This window comes from Lytechinus variegatus, chromosome 10, assembly GCF_018143015.1.
Source record: "Lytechinus variegatus isolate NC3 chromosome 10, Lvar_3.0, whole genome shotgun sequence".
Taxonomy (NCBI): Eukaryota; Metazoa; Echinodermata; class Echinoidea; order Temnopleuroida; family Toxopneustidae; genus Lytechinus; species Lytechinus variegatus.
In genome coordinates this window covers 15582700-15602916 of record NC_054749.1, presented here as the reverse complement: position 1 = coordinate 15602916, position 20217 = coordinate 15582700, and the positions used below count along the sequence as shown (strand labels likewise).

At 34.8% G+C, this 20217-nt stretch overlaps 2 protein-coding genes across 3 annotated transcripts in view; one reads left to right on the top strand and one right to left on the bottom strand.

Moving 5' to 3' along the window:
• Positions 1–20217, bottom strand: part of LOC121423164 (DNA (cytosine-5)-methyltransferase 3A-like) — a 63047-nt gene that overhangs the window by 15413 nt on the left and 27417 nt on the right. For both annotated transcript variants that reach the window (XM_041618470.1, XM_041618469.1), the window contains exons 8-15: positions 19325–19432; positions 18090–18282; positions 16692–16784; positions 15533–15577; positions 14655–14734; positions 14222–14269; positions 13139–13258; positions 12147–12360 (exon numbers count right to left, since the gene is read on the bottom strand). In XM_041618470.1, coding sequence (XP_041474404.1) covers positions 12147–12360; positions 13139–13258; positions 14222–14269; positions 14655–14734; positions 15533–15577; positions 16692–16784; positions 18090–18282; positions 19325–19432 — 901 coding nt within the window. The remainder of the gene's footprint in view (positions 1–12146; positions 12361–13138; positions 13259–14221; positions 14270–14654; positions 14735–15532; positions 15578–16691; positions 16785–18089; positions 18283–19324; positions 19433–20217) is intronic.
• Positions 6569–10559, top strand: LOC121423166 (piggyBac transposable element-derived protein 4-like). Its single transcript, XM_041618479.1, has 2 exons — positions 6569–7105; positions 7862–10559. Exons 1-2 carry the CDS (start codon positions 6888–6890, stop codon positions 9507–9509), a joined length of 1866 nt encoding a protein of 621 aa, XP_041474413.1. The 5' UTR covers positions 6569–6887; the 3' UTR covers positions 9510–10559.

Genomic DNA, 20217 nt, shown 5'->3' with positions numbered 1-20217 from the left:
AAATGACACAATATGAATATGATGCCTGAATGTAACTAAATTAGTGCGAACATTGATATCAACGGCAAACTAAATTTTGGAGAATGATAATGACGCCATATCATTAAACACGCTAAATCGCAAATCAACAAAATGTCTACTTCTTTTTCTTTTGTTAGACATACTGCCTTACTTTTTATGTTGGTTTGAAATACTTCCTTTTATGATATTTTTGTTTTGATTTTTTGACATTTCGATTTTGTTTCTGACATCGTATAAATTGTTTGGGTATATTTATGTTGGGTTTTTTGTTTAACTTATGCCGAATTTTTGATATTGTAGGCACTCTTGATTCTAGAAAATTATTGGGAACGCAATCTGCTTCTGTTGGACTTTTTTGGAAAAATACGCGAATTGTATTTCTTCCAGGAGAATAAAAGTTTACATTGGAAGGTTTTAACTGATTTCATGATATATAATTTCCACTTCAAAACAGTTTCAAAAATATGTCTCGAACGATCGTGCATTAATCTAAGACTAAGATGTTGAGTACTTTTATTCCAACGTATTTCCCTTTTATTGGAAAGATAAGCGAATAATATTTATTTCAGGAAAAAGAGCTTATGGTATCTGAAAAAAATTCTATATAATTTCCACCTCAAAACAATTTTGAAATACGTTCCGATCGATTATGAGCTGTGATCTGACAGTTGAGATCATTTATCTAATGTATTTAGGACTTATATTTCTGACTTAATTGAAAAGATACGTGAATTGTACTTCTTTTTAGGAGAGAGTTTATTCTCAAAGGAAATTAAATTATTTCAATATAATTTCCAAATCAAAACAATTTTGAAATAATTTCTGTCTCGAACGATTTTCAATTAATCTGAGACGTTTAAAATTTTTATTCCAACCTTTTACCTCTTACCGGACCTAATAAACCGGCCAAAGTCAACGATCAGCACCATTAGCGAACCTAATAAGGGGGGGGGGGGGCGGGGGCTACTGTCCCCCCCCCCCTGACGAGTCACAACACATGCAAGTGACGTATCCCTGCCCCCCCCCCTGACGAGTCCAAAGTGATCCCTGACGAGCCATAAGTGACCCCTCTCCTATGTGAAGACTTTTTTTTTGCTTGTCAATTTTTTTTTACCATTTATACCTCGGTCACATTTGCTCTATGGCGGCTGTACGGCGAGTCGGAAACAGCCGTTTTAACATTTTTGAACCAGCTGCATATAGGTGGTTTGTATATAAAACAAATGAATAAACGGCTGTTTTAATTCGCCTTACGGCTGCCGTAGATCAAATGTGACCGAGGTTTAAGTCTCGGTATAAAAATCAGTGCTTTTCAGTATCAAGGATCTTCAATACTGTCTTTCTAGGCACGGGATTAAATCCGATCAGCCTTTCATCCACCAGTTTTCTATAGTGCGTTAACAATTCCCTAGTGACGCTAAAGACCACACGCAGAGGGGGGATTGCGGGGGCGTTAAGGGTCGAATGCAAATTACAAACGCCGTCTTTTGATCGCTCTATATCATTTCGAGCAGGAACAATAATAAAAAAAACCCGGATGTGCGGTTTAGTAGTCCATAGTTTTTTTCTTATTAAAAAAACATCGAATGAAGAAAAAGAAAACGCTTGGGATCCAGATGACATCCCCATACAAAACATCTAACTTTTGAAAAAAAAGTGAAACTGTATGATACTCATTGTAATTTCCATACTGCAGTATTTGATAAATCCAATCATTTGAGGCCTATTTTTTTTTAGTTTAGCAACATTTTGTGAATAAATAGGCTAGGGCCATTACACACATAATGGGAACTGATACATGTGACAATCCTTTTTTTTAGTGCCGCATGTTGTTATTCAAATGAGGAAACTCTTCACCCTCTATATTTTATTATGAACATGATGAATGGGTGCTACTGCGTATTTCGCGAACCGATTCCATTGTTGGATGCATGGAATATCTCTGTCGTTCTTTGATTTTCGCCATCATTTCCGATTGATCATGTGTTGATGTAAGAGCGATTGTTTTGAGGTGCAAACAATTTAAGATAAATTTCATATATCTTTAGGACTGAATTCATGTTCTCTGAGAACATAAATGACACTTTCCCGGCAATATCGGAAAGGCAAATGAAATGGAGTTACAAACATCTCAAATTAATGCAGGATCGATCACGCATGATTTTAAATTTAATGCGAGTGCAAACCATTTAAATAACTGATATTTCTGTATATGGACGAACCCATGTTCTGTCAGAAAAAAATGAAATGACTAATTTTCCCGACAAAGTCAAAAAGGCAATATTTTAATGGATTAAAAGTCGCAAAATTTCTTATTCTTGATCCAATCCGACATGAGATGAAAGTATTTCAGTATGGAATATCGAGTTAAAAGATATCCTCTGTCAATAAAAATATATTTTAAGACTTTCGATGTGGAAATAATTGATTTTTGTTGGGCTATGAATACCTATATCTTCCAACAACATACGATTGTTGTTCTTGGTCCGACCCGTTATAAAATGATGGTCGACTTTAAGAAAATCATAGATATACCTATATACAGAGTTTCGATCTAGCTGATACTTCTAAAAGGTTTCGAATCGGAAAGAGATCCGAACCGACATAAAATGGCGATATAAAATTGACAAATATCGAGTTCATAAAGATCTTGAATTATTAAAAATATACTTCTGAAGAGTTTTGGAACGGAAAGAATATAATTCGCACTACGCTATAATATCTACATCTTCTAACAACATGCAATTATTGCTTGTTCTTGATCCGACCCGATATGAAATTAAGTATACAAAAAAAGTTACTCCTCCCCGTAATCAAAATTACCCTGCCGCCGCCCATCCTCCTACCCCGGATGGCGGGCAAGGGGATTTAAAAAAACAGTAATACATATATAATGATAATATGACAAAATATATTTTGCGTTCAGAATTTTATGTTGCTCTATATACACAGCACATGGCGGTAAATGAACGTGGACTGAAAAAGGGACGACATGTTCTATTTCCACTCCATGCAGAATCATTGCCACTTTCGTGCCATTTCTAGTTAATTGATGCATACGCAATTGTTGATGATTATTTTACATCTCGTCTTTTTCTAACAATTTTGTCCAATAGGCGTCGCTTTTCTTCTGTGTCTAATTTGTCAACAAGGTTAGAGCTGCAAAATATGTTGCAAATGTGCTTTTATCCTCTCAACGATAAAATGCGAAGGAACAATAGATTTAATTCCTTATAGAATTAGAGCTATTGTGACAAGTTCGGGCAACTGACATTTACGTTAGCATCTCGTTTTTTTTGTCAGGACGACCTTTGTGCTTTTCTTGGCAAAAATAACAATTACAAGAATTCTTTGAACAGGAGTGAAAGCAGGAAGCCTGACCAGGTTGACGTTATTCCAAATGGTGCAAAAATAACCCCAACATGAAACTACAATGAGCACGCAATAAACAGACGAACATTATATTTCAAAAGTGGTTCGGGTTATTATAATTTTGTAAATGTAATTTGAAAAATCGCGAGAGCAAAAGAAAGTTTAAAAACAGAGAAAAGAACGCAAATACAATGAATTGAAAGATGTGAAAAAAAACAAGTATGAAAAGTAGATCATGAAAATTTAAAGAACGGGATTTTAAAAATAGCGACCAAGCCGACCATTATATGTTTTGGGTAGTTGGACATCAAACATGTCGGGGGGGGGGGGGGGAAGAACACGTCCTTCCAAAAGTCAGTTAAGCGTAGGGGACACAAAATGTCATACACCCCACCCTCTCCCTGGCTCCCCCAACAAATGGAAGCTTTAATTCATTTGATTATTTACGAACGTTCTCTAAATGTCAAAACTATCAAAATTGTTGAAGATATGCCTTATAGAAAATTCAAGCGCGCTTCGTGTCGTGTTTTCGTGCTTGCACCATTTACAAAGGCCAAATGAAATCTGATCTTAGTTATATAGCAATATAATGAGGCATATCTTTTAAAGTAGCTGAAAGGGCAGCTAGGCATTGTGGCCCGGGTAAATCTATTAGTGCCCTCACTAGTATGGACTTGGTTGTATACCCCCCCCCCGATTTTTAAGTTTATCTTTCTTTTAATTATGTTAACAATTTGCAAAGATTTTGTATCCCCACGCCGATACAAAAGGTAAGTTATAATCAAAGTTCTAATAATCCCGCCTTCTAAAAAGCTATTCTTTTTAGATGCCTATTGACATTACCGCCCTAAAAATATATATGTACATAATTATACCAAAGGGCTATACATACTTTGTTGATTTCAACGTGCCCAGGATTTTATAGGTCTAATAATTTTCGACACCCAGCCCCCCCCCGTTTACATGAAATCGCCGAACAATTTTTAAAAAGATTCTAGTGTTGGATGACTTTTAAAAGCATTAAAATATTATAAGAGGGGAAAAAAGTAGACTACACGGGATGTTCTTTCTTATCCTCTTTTAAGATTATAACTGATTAAATGCCTAACAATGGTGCTGTTTAAGTCATTAAAGATCAAAGCGGCCATTTGCTTTCACAATATAATGCGAGGCAAGTTCTTTTCAAAGAAAGTATCCGACGTAGATTATATTGATTAATTATCATTGAAGGGTCATGGGCGTAGCGGACATAACTATTCTGCGAAAGATCCTGCTCTTTTCATTGCGCTTGAGCGTTTTTCAGACTACTCGTTACAATGGGCTTCTAAATTGATTAATTGTGTATACATTGCACGAGTATGGAAACATAATGAATTGCGAAGAAGCACCATTACACTTACCTGCTGCGACAAAATAATCCAATGATTATGTAAAATGAAATGAAATTACTTGAATACTTTTGCATCAAATATTATGGCATAAAATCACAAATTTTGTAATTTGAACCATCAAATTAATGGCAAGGTGAATTATATCATTCTAAAACAGGAACAAGCGATTATCGTGCATTGGTGGAAGAAATAGCTAATTTTTAAGCAGGGTTATTTAGATATATATGAATTCTTCCACCTTGAAACGTACTAGAAGTATTTATAAAATCATTTATTAGACAGTTTTTGGCTCAATATTTCGTACATTTATGCCTTTATTTCGTGTCGGAGCAGAAATAAACACACAAGCGATAATCGTACATTGTTTGAAAATACCGTAGATTATTGCGAAAGGCAGTCAGATGCTTTCCGCCTCATAACTATTTAGAAATCTACGGCCTATTTTATCTATTAACATGCCAAATATTTTGCGTCATTTCATGTCGGGTCGGATTCAAGAACAAGCTATCATCGTACATTGTTCGAAGAAAAGAAAAGTTATTTTATTTCCGCCTTAAAACTATTTTCGAATAATCTAGGACACATGTTATCTGTCAATGTTCCATATATTTTGTTTTCTGGTCGAATTCAAGAACAAGCGATTATCGTACATTGTTCAAAGAAATACGTAATTATTTCGCAAGTTTTATTATATGAACACGAATCTTTCCACCTAGAAACGTACCAGAAATATTTTCAAAACCATTTAAGACACTTTTTAGCCTAATATGTCATTTTTTATACCTTCATTTCTCGGTTCATTTCGTGCCAGAGCGGAAACAAGCACGAAAATGCCGTAGATTACAACGAAAGGTAATTGGATTCTTTCTGCCTTAAAACTATTTAAAAGTATATTTCGAATAATCTACGACCCATATCTATTAATATTCCATATATTTTGTTTTATTAAATGTCTGGTCGAATTCAAGAACAAGCGATCGTCGGACATCGTTCAAAGAAATGCATAATTATTTCGCAAGTTTAATTATATGAACACGAATCTTTCCACCTTGAAACGTACCAGAAATATTTTTAACACCATGAAAAACACTTTTTAGCTCAATAATTCATTCTTTTATACCTTCATTTCGTGCCAGAGTGGAAACGAACACACAAGCGATAATCGTACATTGTTGGAAAATATCGTAGATTATTACGAAAGGTAATTAGATTCTTTCCGCCTTAAAACCATTTTAAAAGTATATTTCGAATAATCTAGGATCCGTGTAATCTATTAATATTTCATACATTTTGTTTTATTACATATCTGTTCGAATTGCGACGATTATCGTACATTGTTCAAAGAAATACATAATTATTTCGTAAAGTTTAGATACATGAATACAAATCTTTCCACATTGAAACGTACCAGAAATATTTTTAAAACCTCTTAAGACACTTTTTAGCTCAATATTTCATTCTTTTATACCTTCATTTCGTGCCAGAGTGGAAACAAACACACAAGCGATAATCGTACATTGTTGGAAAATATCGTAGATTATTACGAAAGGTAATTAGATTCTTTCCGCCTTAAAACCATTTTAAAAGTATATTTCGAATAATCTAGGACACATGTTATCTGTCAATGTTCCATATATTTTGTTTTCTGGTCGAATTCAAGAACAAGCGATTATCGTACATTGTTCAAAGAAATACGTAATTATTTCGCAAGTTTTATTATATGAACACGAATCTTTCCACCTAGAAACGTACCAGAAATATTTTCAAAACCATATGTTCTTAACTCTTCCCCGTTGGACATGCCGTTTAGCGGTCAATATGACCGCTGAACGATGTAAACAAAGTTTCCCCACTTCGTATCTCTTCGTATGACATCGTAACCCCATGAAATACACATCATTCGAAAGCTTATTCATTCAGCTTTCTTTTGATGCCCAAATAAGGGCATTCTCGATAAGTTTCGGCTAACATCGGAGATTTTTCCGAAGAGTGTCTGATCGCTCAGCTCAGCTCGATCACTCGCACGTACAACGCAATCACAGTGCATACTGTATGCTAAACTATCTGCGACGACTTTGAACCTCCGGTGAATTTGCGATCAAAATGTCGGATTTCGAGAGTGATACAATGTCAGGCATGGATTCTGACGAAGAATCATATCTGGATGACCTGCTGACAGGAAAATATGTGGCTGATTTGAACGATTTGGATGATTTTTCATCCGATGAAGAGGAGCCATCAACCTCGACTCAGCCAAGTCAGGGGCGGTCTCGTAAGCGAAAGCACGCAACGTCAATTGCACAGAGAAAACCAGCAAAACGGTACGTATTTTTCATTTTTCGAGCAACAAATTCCTTATTTCCGAGAATCCATAATCATTTTTCCGAACAGAATTTTATGGAGAATCATAATTTCACTATATAATTTTGCGTTTTCATTGTTTTAGTGCTAAAATCGGCAAAAAACAAAACCGGAAGTGGTCGGACATTTAAATAATGCACCACGAGCAATCGCCAATTTTCCGTTGCTAGGGACTGTTTTTCGCCCTAGTTACGCCTTTTATGCCTTTTCTAATCGCTTTCTGACACTTTTTATGATTGATTTGGTATGGAATATTAATTTTTGGAATAATATGGATTTTATAAAATAGTTAAGTTGGGAAATAAACCCATTTTATCATTTTTTACGTCTTGAAATACATTGTGACCTTGCAGAGTCATGAGAGTGCAGGCAAGCATTTTTTACATGCAGTGGTGTATGAGTTTCAAATATTTATGAAAAATCTTTGTATGTTTTGTTAGGGGGTGGGGGCTGGGGTTGGTTATCTGTACTTTATATATTTTATTCTGAAGCCATTTTAATAAAAAAAAATATCTCATAAACCCATCAAATTCACATAAAATCATGTAAATCTATCTGTTGATTTTTTATTTTTTTTGTCATTCATTTTGATTTTATTTTTACTGTAGTATTTTATTACAAGTAATGACTGAGTTCATCATATATTTTTTCTCTCAATTTTCATCTACAGGATTATATATTAATTTTTCACTGTATTTTATTTTTTATTTTTATAGGAAATCTACTGCTACGCCTACCTGCAACTGGAAGAGCTACGATGACGTAGATGATGGGGTACCACCAGCCCGGCTGACCAATTTCAAGGCGAAACGCGATCCAGGGATTGTACTCACCAATATCAGGACTCGTCAAGGTGTCTCCACGATGACTAGGGCAATCGATTTTTTCCGGCTGTTTTTCTCCATCGAGGTCTTAGGACAATTGTGCATGTTCACCAATGAATATGCACGTCAACACATTCATGAAAAACCTTCGTATGCAACATCTTCTGGTGACTGGAAACCAGTGGGAGTAGAAGAGATGGAACAACTTTGCGGACTGCTTATTTACATGGGACTTGTACCTTTACCTGATTTAGAATTGTATTTTAGTACATCTTTTCCATATCATGGTACCTGGGCGCGGGCATATTTAACTAAGGATAGGCTAAAAGGGATCTTGTGTTTTCTCAAAATTACGGACCCAAATACTGAAGGTGATAAGGACCCCCTACGTAAGGTAAATTATCTCCTGAAGCATATGAAAGAAACTTGTAAACAACTTTATCAACCTGGGGAACATATTAGTATAGATGAAAGGATGGTAAAATCAAAGGGAAGGTTCGGTTTTATTCAGTATATTAGGGACAAACCTACTAAGTGGGGGTTCAAGTTGTGGGTGCTGGCCGACTCCTCAAATGCGTATACATATGATTTTGATGTTTACGTTGGACGACGTACGGTATCTAGTAAACATGGATTAGGTTATGATGTAGTAATGGAACTATGTAAGGATCTTCATCACCAAGGGTACAAGTTGTATATTGATAATTTCTACACATCAACTCAATTATTGAAGGACCTAAAACGTAAGGGTATCTTTGCGTGCGGAACCATTAGATGTAACCGGAAGGGTTTTCCAAAAGAATTCAAGGACACAATGAAACAGTGGGAGAAAGACACAGAAAGGGGTGAAATGAGATGGATTAGGGATGAAGATGTTGTTGTAATTCAATGGAAGGATAAGAAAGTAATAAGTGTTATGTCCAGCTACCATCCTGGTAATAAGAACACCCACTGTACGAGGAATACAAGGGCAAATGGGGAACACAAAGAAATTAAAGTGAAACAACCAATCGCTTTTGCAGCTTATAACAAATATATGGGGGGTGTTGACAAATCCGATCAGTTGATAGGAAATTATAATGTTCTACGAAAGACAAATAAGTATTGGAAGACCCTTTTCTATCATATGGTAGATATAGCTGTAGTTAACTCCTATATTTTATTCTGTGAGATGAAGAAACTTCATCCCGGTGTTTCAGGCTTTGAGCGGAAGTCCCGCTTTCTTCAGCGGCAGTTCAGGGAAGAGCTGGCAATGCAACTGGGTGGTATAAAGAAGGATGATCCAGTTCCATTGTACAGACCTGTAACTCCTGTTGCTTCTAAAAGAAGTGGGGCTCATGATGCAACATCAGCTATGCACCTTCCCGTTGAAGATTCCGAGGGTCGTAGGAGAACATGTAAGGTATGCTATGCGTCCAAGGGTAATAATGCCAATAAATCCAAAATGATATGCTCTGTCTGTAAAGTACACCTCTGCACCAATAGAAATTGCTTCTATGATTTCCACACCAACCCAAAATATTCCTCTTCTCTCCAATAACTTTTCCAAACACCAAGGGCTGTTGCAGTAGGTAAGTTTAGATTTGTCTGGTAAGTATTATTTTGTTGTCAGTCTGTCTTATTTTTCTAATAAATGTATGATATTTTATTTGATCTTGTCCAAGATTTTATTTTTATTTACATTAGTTATCTGTCATTGATTAATTTCTTTGTAATCATCCTGACAGTAAATAGAGTGAGGAAAAAATAGTAAAGAAGGATATGATGATATGAGGCAGTACATAATGATCATGTAACTGCGCTTTTATTTTCTATTGCAGGTATTGGTCATATTCATATTTATGTCATTTAAATATTATTTATAATATGTCTATATTCTATTGTAATAGTCTTTCTGGTTACTTACCTTATCTAAAAGAAACTTTTGAAAAAAAAAATCTTTTCTGACCTGTAGTTATTGAAATATCATGAAATCTTATGTTTTCTATTGTTCCGAAAATTAATATTCATGAAATTGTTTTACCTAATTTGCATACTACACAATCCTCTGATGATTAAAAACCAAATATTAAGTTTATCCTATAACTTGACTCTTACCATTGCAATTTTATTGCAATTGTAAGTATGAAGAGGATTTTAATTACATTAATTTTCTTTGTATTCTGATTTTTCAGAAATTCATGAATATTCGTATTATTATCAATATAATTATTTTGAATAATAATTAGCCATAGAAATTTAATATTACTTTTTGATTTATGATCTCTGATGTCAAATTCAACAATTTCAGATGTTTCATAGATAATGAAAATGTAGAAGGGTGTGAAATATTGGTATAAAGTTGAATTTTAGTGTGTAATTATAAATTTTTAGATGAATTTATGAATATTAATGAGGATATATTCGCATACCTTAACATGTAATTACATTTTCACTCATATCATTTTGAAGTTTGAACCTTGACCTTTCATTTGATATATGATTTGACTATATTACTCAATAAATGGTTGATAAAATCACATCTAGAAGTTCTGGTGTTGTTTTGTTAGTATTTGTACCTGTTTTACAGCCAATGGGTAAGGGTTAAGACACTTTTTAGCCTAATATGTCATTTTTTATACCTTCATTTCTCGGTTCATTTCGTGCCAGAGCGGAAACAAACACGAAAATGCCGTAGATTACAACGAAAGGTAATTGGATTCTTTCCGCCTTAAAACTATTTAAAAGTATTTTTCGAATAATCTACGACCCATATCTATTAATATTCCATATATTTTGTTTTATTAAATGTCTGGTCGAATTCAAGAACAAGCGATCGTCGGACATCGTTCAAAGAAATGCATAATTATTTCCCAAGTTTAATTATATGAACACGAATCTTTCCACCTTGAAACGTACCAGAAATATTTTTAACACCATGAAAAACACTTTTTAGCTCAATAATTCATTCTTTTATACCTTCATTTCGTGCCAGAGTGGAAACGAACACACAAGCGATAATCGTACATTGTTGGAAAATATCGTAGATTATTACGAAAGGTAATTAGATTCTTTCCGCCTTAAAACCATTTTAAAAGTATATTTCGAATAATCTAGGATCCGTGTAATCTATTAATATTCCATATATTTTGTTTTATTAAATGTCTGGTCGAATTCAAGAACAAGCGATCATCGGACATTGTTCAAAGAAATGCATAATCATTTCGCAAGTTTGATTATATGAATACGAATCTTTCCACCTTGAAACGTACCAGAAATATCTTTATAACCATTAAAAACACTTTTTAGCTCAATATTTCCTTAATTTCCCCGTTCATTTCGTGCCGGAGCGGAAACAAACAGGCAAGCGATAATCATACATTTGGGAAAATACCGTAGATTACTATACGAAGAGTAATTAGATTCATTCCGCCTTCAAACTATTTAAAAGTATTTACGACCCATTTATCTATTAATATTCCATATCTTGTATTATTGATTGTCTGGTCGAATTCAAGAACGAGCGATTATCGTACATTGTTCTAAGAAATACATAATTATTTCGTAAAGTTTAGTTACATGAATACAAATCTTTCCACATTGAAACGTACCAGAAATATTTTTAAAACCTCTTAAGACACTTTTTAGCTCAATATTTCATCCTATTTCGTCCTATTTCATGTTGGGGTCGGATTAAGAATAAGTGATGATCGTACTTTGTTGGAAGAAAAAGATCATTATTACGCAACGGAAATAATATAAAAACTAATATCAATATGAATTTTTCCACCTCGAAATGTATAAGAATTATTTTGCTAAAAATCTAAGACACTTTTTAGCTCAATATTTCATACTTTAATAACTTCATTTCGTGTCGGGCAGACAAGAAAATCGCCGCATCGGTCGCGCACATTTCACCAACGGATTTAGAAAGCACATCATTTTGAGTACGAGTATTCGCCTGCAAGTTGGCCGCGTGCAAGCTGCGAGAAGCGGCGAGAAGCTGCAATGATAAAATCTAGGATTAATGATTCCTGTTAATCTGCTTTAATCTGAGCAGCGCGCCGCCGCTAGCTGCGTCTAGCGGGGAGATACATCCTGTTCACTAATTACCGCAGCGGGGGTGTGCTCGCGGGGTGCACGCTGCCAATACAATATGGATGCGGTCCCTTACATTTTACAAGATGTTACAAATTACCTGTGCCTAGTCCATCAAAAAGAGACAAGACTCTGATTGGTCTACGGTCAGCTAGGAGGAGGGGCTTGTACATTCGCAGGGGTTCAAAATCGGCGATCTGATCACGGTTGAAAAACTCAACCAGCTGCTCCTGCCAGTCGTCTCGGCGCGTCAAGTAACCATGGCAACGATCTCCGGAACAGAGATAGCAGGACCATGGATCTTGGTTGGATACCTTGAGGTTTATAAGTGGGTAGAAATTAACAATCAAGTTTAAAAGTACTTTACATTATAGCATTGAACACATTCTTATAGTATACGAAATAGAAGTAAATTTCACCCTTCATTGCCATTTGCTGAACTCGCCAAATCAACCATTTTTATAGAGGTTCGGCTGTATTGTAGAACAATCTTTAGACTGTAAACAAGCTACTTAAGTCATTTGTAAATATTTTCATTGTACTTTTTATACATTGCTGTCATTTTGTTTTGTGTATTCATTGTTAATTTCTCGTATCATTTTAGTGTGATTATTTTATACCTCGTTCTACTCTTTATACATATTTATCTGTTCTTTGTTTAATCTAGTTTTATCTCTGTTTGTCTGTCTTGATGTATACTGTGATGTTTGTTTATATGGACCTTTGCTTATGCAGCTGTGTCTGGAATAAAGCCTTAAATTGAATTGAATTGTAAAGTTATGTGAACAATTCAATTACAATTACATTAACTGCGATTGCAACAACCCTTTCTCTGTTAACCTTACAAAAAACTCAATCAAAATCATAAACAACATTTACTGTACTTGAAACAACCTCTTTCTCTTGGCAAGTAATCTTAACCACTCTCTTTCCTTCTTTCATGATTTATTTTATGCAGTTTGTTGAGTACAAAACAGGAAAATGCATTGTTGGAATTGTTTTGAGGTACTCAACCAAATTACAACACATAGTATTCATACTTCTCAGAGTTCTAACATTGAATTATTGATCAGAAAAAAGTTTCTTACTTACCCTTTTTGATTCTTGTGGTGCAACAAGATAATTCATGCAAGCTGTGCAGTAAGAGTGATAGCAACCTTGATTATCACAAAGCGTGATCTCGTCACCCTCAGCACAGATACAACAATGAGCCTGAAGGAAAATAAATCAATGCATCACTTAAGTATAATAGATTCAATTTTGATGGATATTCTGCTGTCTTGGGATAACACTACATCTCTCTCCAGTGACATCAAATGAAGCAAGAATTCTAAAAGCTTCCGCACACCTTACGACTGGTCCACGATGCGATTTTGGAACAAATCGCATTTTGTTTTATTTTCTGAAAATGTGAATGAAAAGGATCTTTTTATTTGAGGTTTAAATCAATTGTAAGAATACTAATATAAGAATTTTGAATGATAGCTGCCTTTATTTTGGAGAAAAATAAAAATTAGTTTCATGTTGGAGGCAAATTGCTTTTATCCTCATAAGGATGAGAGCACAGTCACAGATTTGTAAGTATACAAAGATTTAGACATTTTTCATAGTAAGATGTTCCATTTGTCAATATTTGCATCAAATTTTAGTGCGATTTATTCCCAAAGCGGGTCACAGACCAATAGTAAGGTGTGCAGTAGGGGGCAAGTTTTTTATATTCCTGAAAATTTGGAAGAGCAAAGCAAACAAGTGGTAAAATCTTGGATATATGAAAGTAATGGTTATTCATCTTTTCCTGTAATTGTTTTGTAGACAAAGGAGTAAAATAAGTCAGTTACACTTGATAATGCAATACAATAACATTCACTCCAAAAATATACATTTTGTAAGATAACATTTTTATTTATTTTCATTTTTGTTTTTTTGGAAGGGAGAGGGTTAACCCCTACATCAATAACTATGCTGATGCCTTCTCTCTCTACTAATAACTTGTGGCCGTGAGAACAGGGCTTTAACAAAGTAAATACATTATTTTCTGCCTCACACATAATACTATGTTTATGCATAATATAGAAGCTAAATATACATTTTTCCTCATAAACTATATTTCTGAGGTATTTAAAATGAAAAATACTTTTACTACTCATGATAAAACTAAATAGTAAAACGAAATACCTGGTATCCTTCACAGTCATACAGGTAGGCTACTTCCAAGTACTCAATCTGCAAAAAAATATCATCTTTATAATCAGAAATCAAATAAAAAAGACTGTTAAAAGAATTATATAAATTAAGTAATCAACAGTAAAGTTTATTGAAAAATTATCACCATCTTCATCATTATGATAACATCAATTTCTGAATCATCAACACCACTGCGTTGATGATGATCATCAAAACCATTTACCATCACCATCATGAACTTCATTATTATCACTACTATGATAATGATCATCATTGACATTATCAACACCACCATGATGACCATCATCATCATCATCAACAACAAAAACAATAACACAATTGATCATCATCATCATCGCCATCATCATCATCACCATCGATCATCATCATCACTGCCATCATCATCCTTGTGACTTTGTCTTACCCTACAGACTTCACAAAGGCCTCCTACAAACAGTGGATGTTTAGCAGTCAGGTTGGTGCTTCCGCATCCAATGCAGATATCTACGGGAAGATACAGATAATAAGAACATTCCGCTTTTGAATAACACTCAAATACATTGGAACAACATCTCTAATACCAGGCTAGGGCTTAGTCGTAAAATTTTGAGTTTATGAATGGCTAGGCACAGGCTAAAATAGCCCGCACCAGACCCGGGCTATTTTGGTGCTGCTTTTATCAGCACTAGACCAGCGACAGGTCCGCAACAGGTGCTGACCAGAGTTTATAAATGACAGCAGCACCAAGCCCCGGCAAAAATTCCTCATACGGACAAAGGTAACAACACAGAGCACTTCTTATCTGTATATGGAATGTTCAGTTACCATGACAGTTATCCAGTAATATTTAATTTTTTTTTTAGTGCGGCTCTGCTACGCTTGTTATGTAGACTATTTTAGTGGGGGCCTGGTGCAGACCAAAAAACCATGAGTTACTGAAAGGATGCTAAGCCGATACAAACAGTCATATGAATAGTATCCTTTTCTTGTCGCACTACTATACTGTGACTATATTTTCTTACATCATTAATACTAAAAATAGGGATAAAGATAATATACACAATTTCAACTTTACCAGCTTAGTGACACATAATGCCAGAATATTCCCAATTTCAAATATGCATATTGTATATGAGATAATACAATATTATTGTAAAATGGCAATGTATCACAACTGAAACAAAAATGATCATGGAGATGATGATGAAGATGATAATATTGATGATACAAATATTTATGAGATATATTCAAACAGTATTTCAAATGCAACTTAAGAAATGATGCATGGTAAATAGATCTTACCTTCAATTGTCAGGTTCCCAGCCCTTACATTCTTCATACTCTCTCCTGAAATGAGAAAAATTTCAAAATGAGCTTCAATGCACTGTACTACAACTCAAAATATTTCATACCTTACTATTTTATTATGTACTTATTTCTTATTACTTATTTTCTACATGAGAAGCAAAGCAACACCAATGCCTGCACAACCGGTTAGCTGCAGTATTCTAAGAGAAATAACAGCAAAACTCTTATCACCTCATGTACGTTCAGTACCTCATGAAATTGTTTTACGATGTCACTTGCAGGATCCCCTACACCCCCCATACTCCTTCTCAAACCCCTCTCATGGCCCCCTTACAGGGGGGGGGGGGCAAAAATTGGGAGCAACATGACCCATACTGTGTGTGGTTTCTCATTGTCTATTTATTATAAATAACTAGTCTTAAAAATAAACATTTTTTAAACTATCAATAGGGAGAATGAATTAGCCTATAATGTTATTCATACAGGGGAACTAAAATGTTTTTTTTTAAGGAAAGTAATTGGTTTGCTTATTTGGACTCATAATTAGTGTGGTATGAATGTATTTGGTGGTGAATTAGTGTTTTATCATTCAAGTAGGCTTATATCACAAGACTACACAGCTCAGAATGCTGCATTATACTGGCCAGGGCCCCAGTCTTACAAAGAGTTGCAATTGATCCGATCAACCACAACTATGGACAGCCAGCAAAGTCAACATCTAAAATGCAAATTTGTTGAGAATATTTTCAAGATATGATGTATAATCATACGTTCATCATTCTCTTGAAGATTCAGTGTGATTCTCTTTGCTTAATAAGGAGATACAGCTAATTTCCTGTAGAAAAAATTATGGCATGGATGGATTTCCATACGATTGAGATCAACTGGATCAATCGTAACTCTTTGTCAGACGGGGCCCAGATGTAAGTAGTTGGGGATTTGAGGTGATAGTATCAAGGCTGCTGGTTTGTTTCTGTTTAAATAGAAAATAATAATAATATAATGATAATTATAATAATTATAACAACAATAATAATAATAATGATAATATGCAACATTGATATACATGTAGTACTTAATAAAAACGTTTCTAAGCACTGCATACTATTAATATCATATCATATTCATATCATATATTATATTCATAACATACCTCGTTTATCTTCAAATGATTCCTTTTGATCAGGTTTCTTTTTCTCTGGACTGGGGGTGGGTGACTTGGGGATAGGGGGTGTTTTCTTCTCCTCTGAAAAAGGAAAAAAAAACAAAAAACAATATACTAATTGGGAAACTCACAGGGCAACTACAAATATTTTTTATAATAATAGTCAGTTCTTGTATAGCGCATAAAACATGAATAATGTCTCTATGCGCTTCCAAAGGACTTGGATATTATTACCCCAGCTGTAGCTCAAGCAGCTAGCTTCCAGCGCTCGGCATTTCAAGGGATAAATTCCTGCCAGGTACCCATTCACTTCACCTGGGTGGAGTACAGCACAATGTGGATATATTTCTTGCTGAAGGAAACCACGCCATGGGTGGGATTTGAACCCACGACCATCTGTTTCAAAGTCCGGAGACTAGTCCACTGGGCCACAACACTCCACATTTTTAGAGTTTGCATGTGTTTTGTGTCTTGTCTTATTTTTACAATTTAATACAAGGATACGGTTGTTCTATTACATATTTCATTCTAACAATTTTCTTATTTGGTTCTTAATCATGGTAATGGAATAAAAAGAATAATCAAACAGAACAAAAAAGTAATAAATAATGGAGTATGTACTGCACCAATGCTGACTATGTCTAGATTCCTGCTTCTATCAGCAATGTTAATCCAGGCTTCAGTTTCAGGCCCAGCAATTCGATCATTAATAGTATAAATATGATGATAATTTCTTTCTCATAGGGGACTGCCTTTATACACGGTAAATCTATTTTCATAGTCATACAAAGAAGCCTCTCTTATTTTTCCTTATCTTTGCTTCAGAAAAAGAGCTCAGGTACGGTACATCAAAATTGCCTACAGAAAGAGTTTGTACTGTCACCAAGCTGCAGATCAAGGGAAAGGGAGCAGCCAGATCCCCCCCCCCCTTACAGACCTGCTAACCTTCTACAAAAAAAAAGTATTCTTAGTAGGAAAAAAAAATATTTTTGGACAAAAAAGAGTACTTTTAAAATTTTGTCTCAACGTAACAATCGCCAGCCTGTTGTAATGAGATCGGTGACAAAAACATGTCAAATGACATGTGCTCGTAGGCAAGAATTCACTTGTTCTTTTCATGCAACAAGTTACTGGCCTGACAGTAATTCTTACCAATCTGGGACCGTCGGACTGGTGCTAGTGTCACGCGATGTGTATAATACATACTCCATGATCCGATTTCTAAAAAAAAGTAACAAATCCGACAAAAAAAGTATTGGCGTATTCACAGCAAAAAAGAGGATCAAATACTCTAAAAAGGAAACAGTTGGCATGTCTGCCCTTATTCTAGACCAACACCTGCACTTGTCAGTGATCATTTGCTAATAACTGATTTTAAATCATTACCTTCCGATGGTTGGATGCTTTCTGGTCCTTCAGGGTTGAACTGGTTGAAAGCCCAGTCTTGCATCACCTTACATCTCTCCAGCATCTTGGCCTTATACTCCTGTCTCTCCTTGATGGAACTTGGGGCTGTCGGAGGGGTTGGTGGAATCGGCTCGGCAATGTCGAATTCCTTGCCTGCTCGCTTTGCTGCAAGCTAAACATTATCAGAATTGAACGATCAAGATAATGTAAACTTGAATAATATACACGCACATCATTTAAGGTGAGTAGGTACCCGGTAGGACTTGAATGCTTTAGCGCCTATATGGGGATCAGCTACCGCCAGGGTAATAATATGATGCCAAGTATCAAGCGTAGTAGAGTATATGCATACATGTATAATAGCTATACTACATAAATGGACCATATTATCATTATCATTAATTCATATCCGAATGAGCCAATGTAATGAAACGGTCAAGGGTGTATAAAGAGTTTTTCTGAAATTGCATATGACAGATTTTAACTGCCAATTTTAAATCATTTATAATGAGTTTTATAGAAACTATGTAGTTGTTCTGTGCATTCTTCTCTTTTCTTTCATTGGCTCGTATTCTGAAGTCAGGTTTAATTCAAACTCTGGTTTGAAGTTGTGGTTTAACTACTGAAAGCCAATAATGACATGAATATCTAAAAGTACAGGTTATTCATCAGCTCCTTGACACTCACATCATTCTCAACTGTCTTGGAATGGTGAATAAGTTAATTGCCATCATTATATAGAATTACGAAAGAGCACAGATAACATGAGAATCATACAAAGAAAATTTGACATGTTTGGCTTCCATACTACAGGGTCAGACCATGGTTAAACTGGACTTCAGAATAGGCCCATTATCTCCTAATTTTTGGCAAACTCTTTGCTGCATCCAGCAATAGAAAGTTTGTGATCTAATTCAATAATGAATATAGTTACAATTATCATTATTACATCATTAACATAATTGTTTAATTACTATTATTATTATATAATTCTTATCATATAATCATTATTATATAATTACCATTAGTCATTATTACTAAAATAATGATCATCATTATTCATTAGCCAAGTCCTAAACATCAGTATAGGTTTGCTACAGCGATTTCCATTGCTTCGCAGAGTTTCATCAAATCGTTACTTTATGGAATCTTTGGAAGGTCAAACAGAGTAACTTTAAACAGAATAATTTGCAGATGCAAAGATTTTGACTTACATTAAGAGCTTCATAGCAAGCTTTCTGGTACAGGGATAGCTTCTGGAAGGTAGATGAACTGAACAAGGTTGAGAAATCTTCAAAGCCTGCAATCTGGCTGAGGCTCAGCTGAAAGATGAATGAACATTGACTATGTCACAAAATTAACACTGCTAACAGATGTCCTATGACCCTAATCTTAATCTGACAAAAATTCCTTTCAGATGCTTTTTCAACAATGAAAAATTGAATCAAGATAGGTATTTTAACTTGACTGTTTATCTGGGCCCGTAACACAAAGCATAGCAATCATCGTGGAACATTTTTCTGCGATTGATTCCATTGACTACAATGCACAATCAATCGTGAAAATCTAGAGTACGAGTAATTGCTAACCTTTGTGTTACAGAATTCTGGTGGGATTCAAAATTATTGGTTGCACAGCTCATACCTGTTTTAAAGTTGCATTGCTATTCATATTTAGAAATTTATTTGTCATTTATACTCTTGTATAACCTTTAGGGTTAGGTTTAAGTGATCATTTCACTTTGTTATGATTTAAAAAATTCTCATTTTGGTTCTTGAAAATGAGCTGAACATTAAGCTTATAGTGTAAAAATACCATCCCAAAAGTTTCAAAGTATTATATCTACAGGATCAATTTCAAAACATTGGAGATGTAAACCAAAGTTTTGAAATAATTGGGAGTTGGTTTCAATGACTATGTGTATAGAGCGAATCTGTGCAACACAACACATTAACTCTAGATGAACACAGCATGACCTACATACAGTGTGTACAAGGTATACACTGAATGTACAGTGCAGCTTTATAGTGTATAGGAGATACACACAGCAGAAGGCAGTCAACATAGCCAACAGACTTTTTGAATTGGAGAACACTGGTCATAAGCT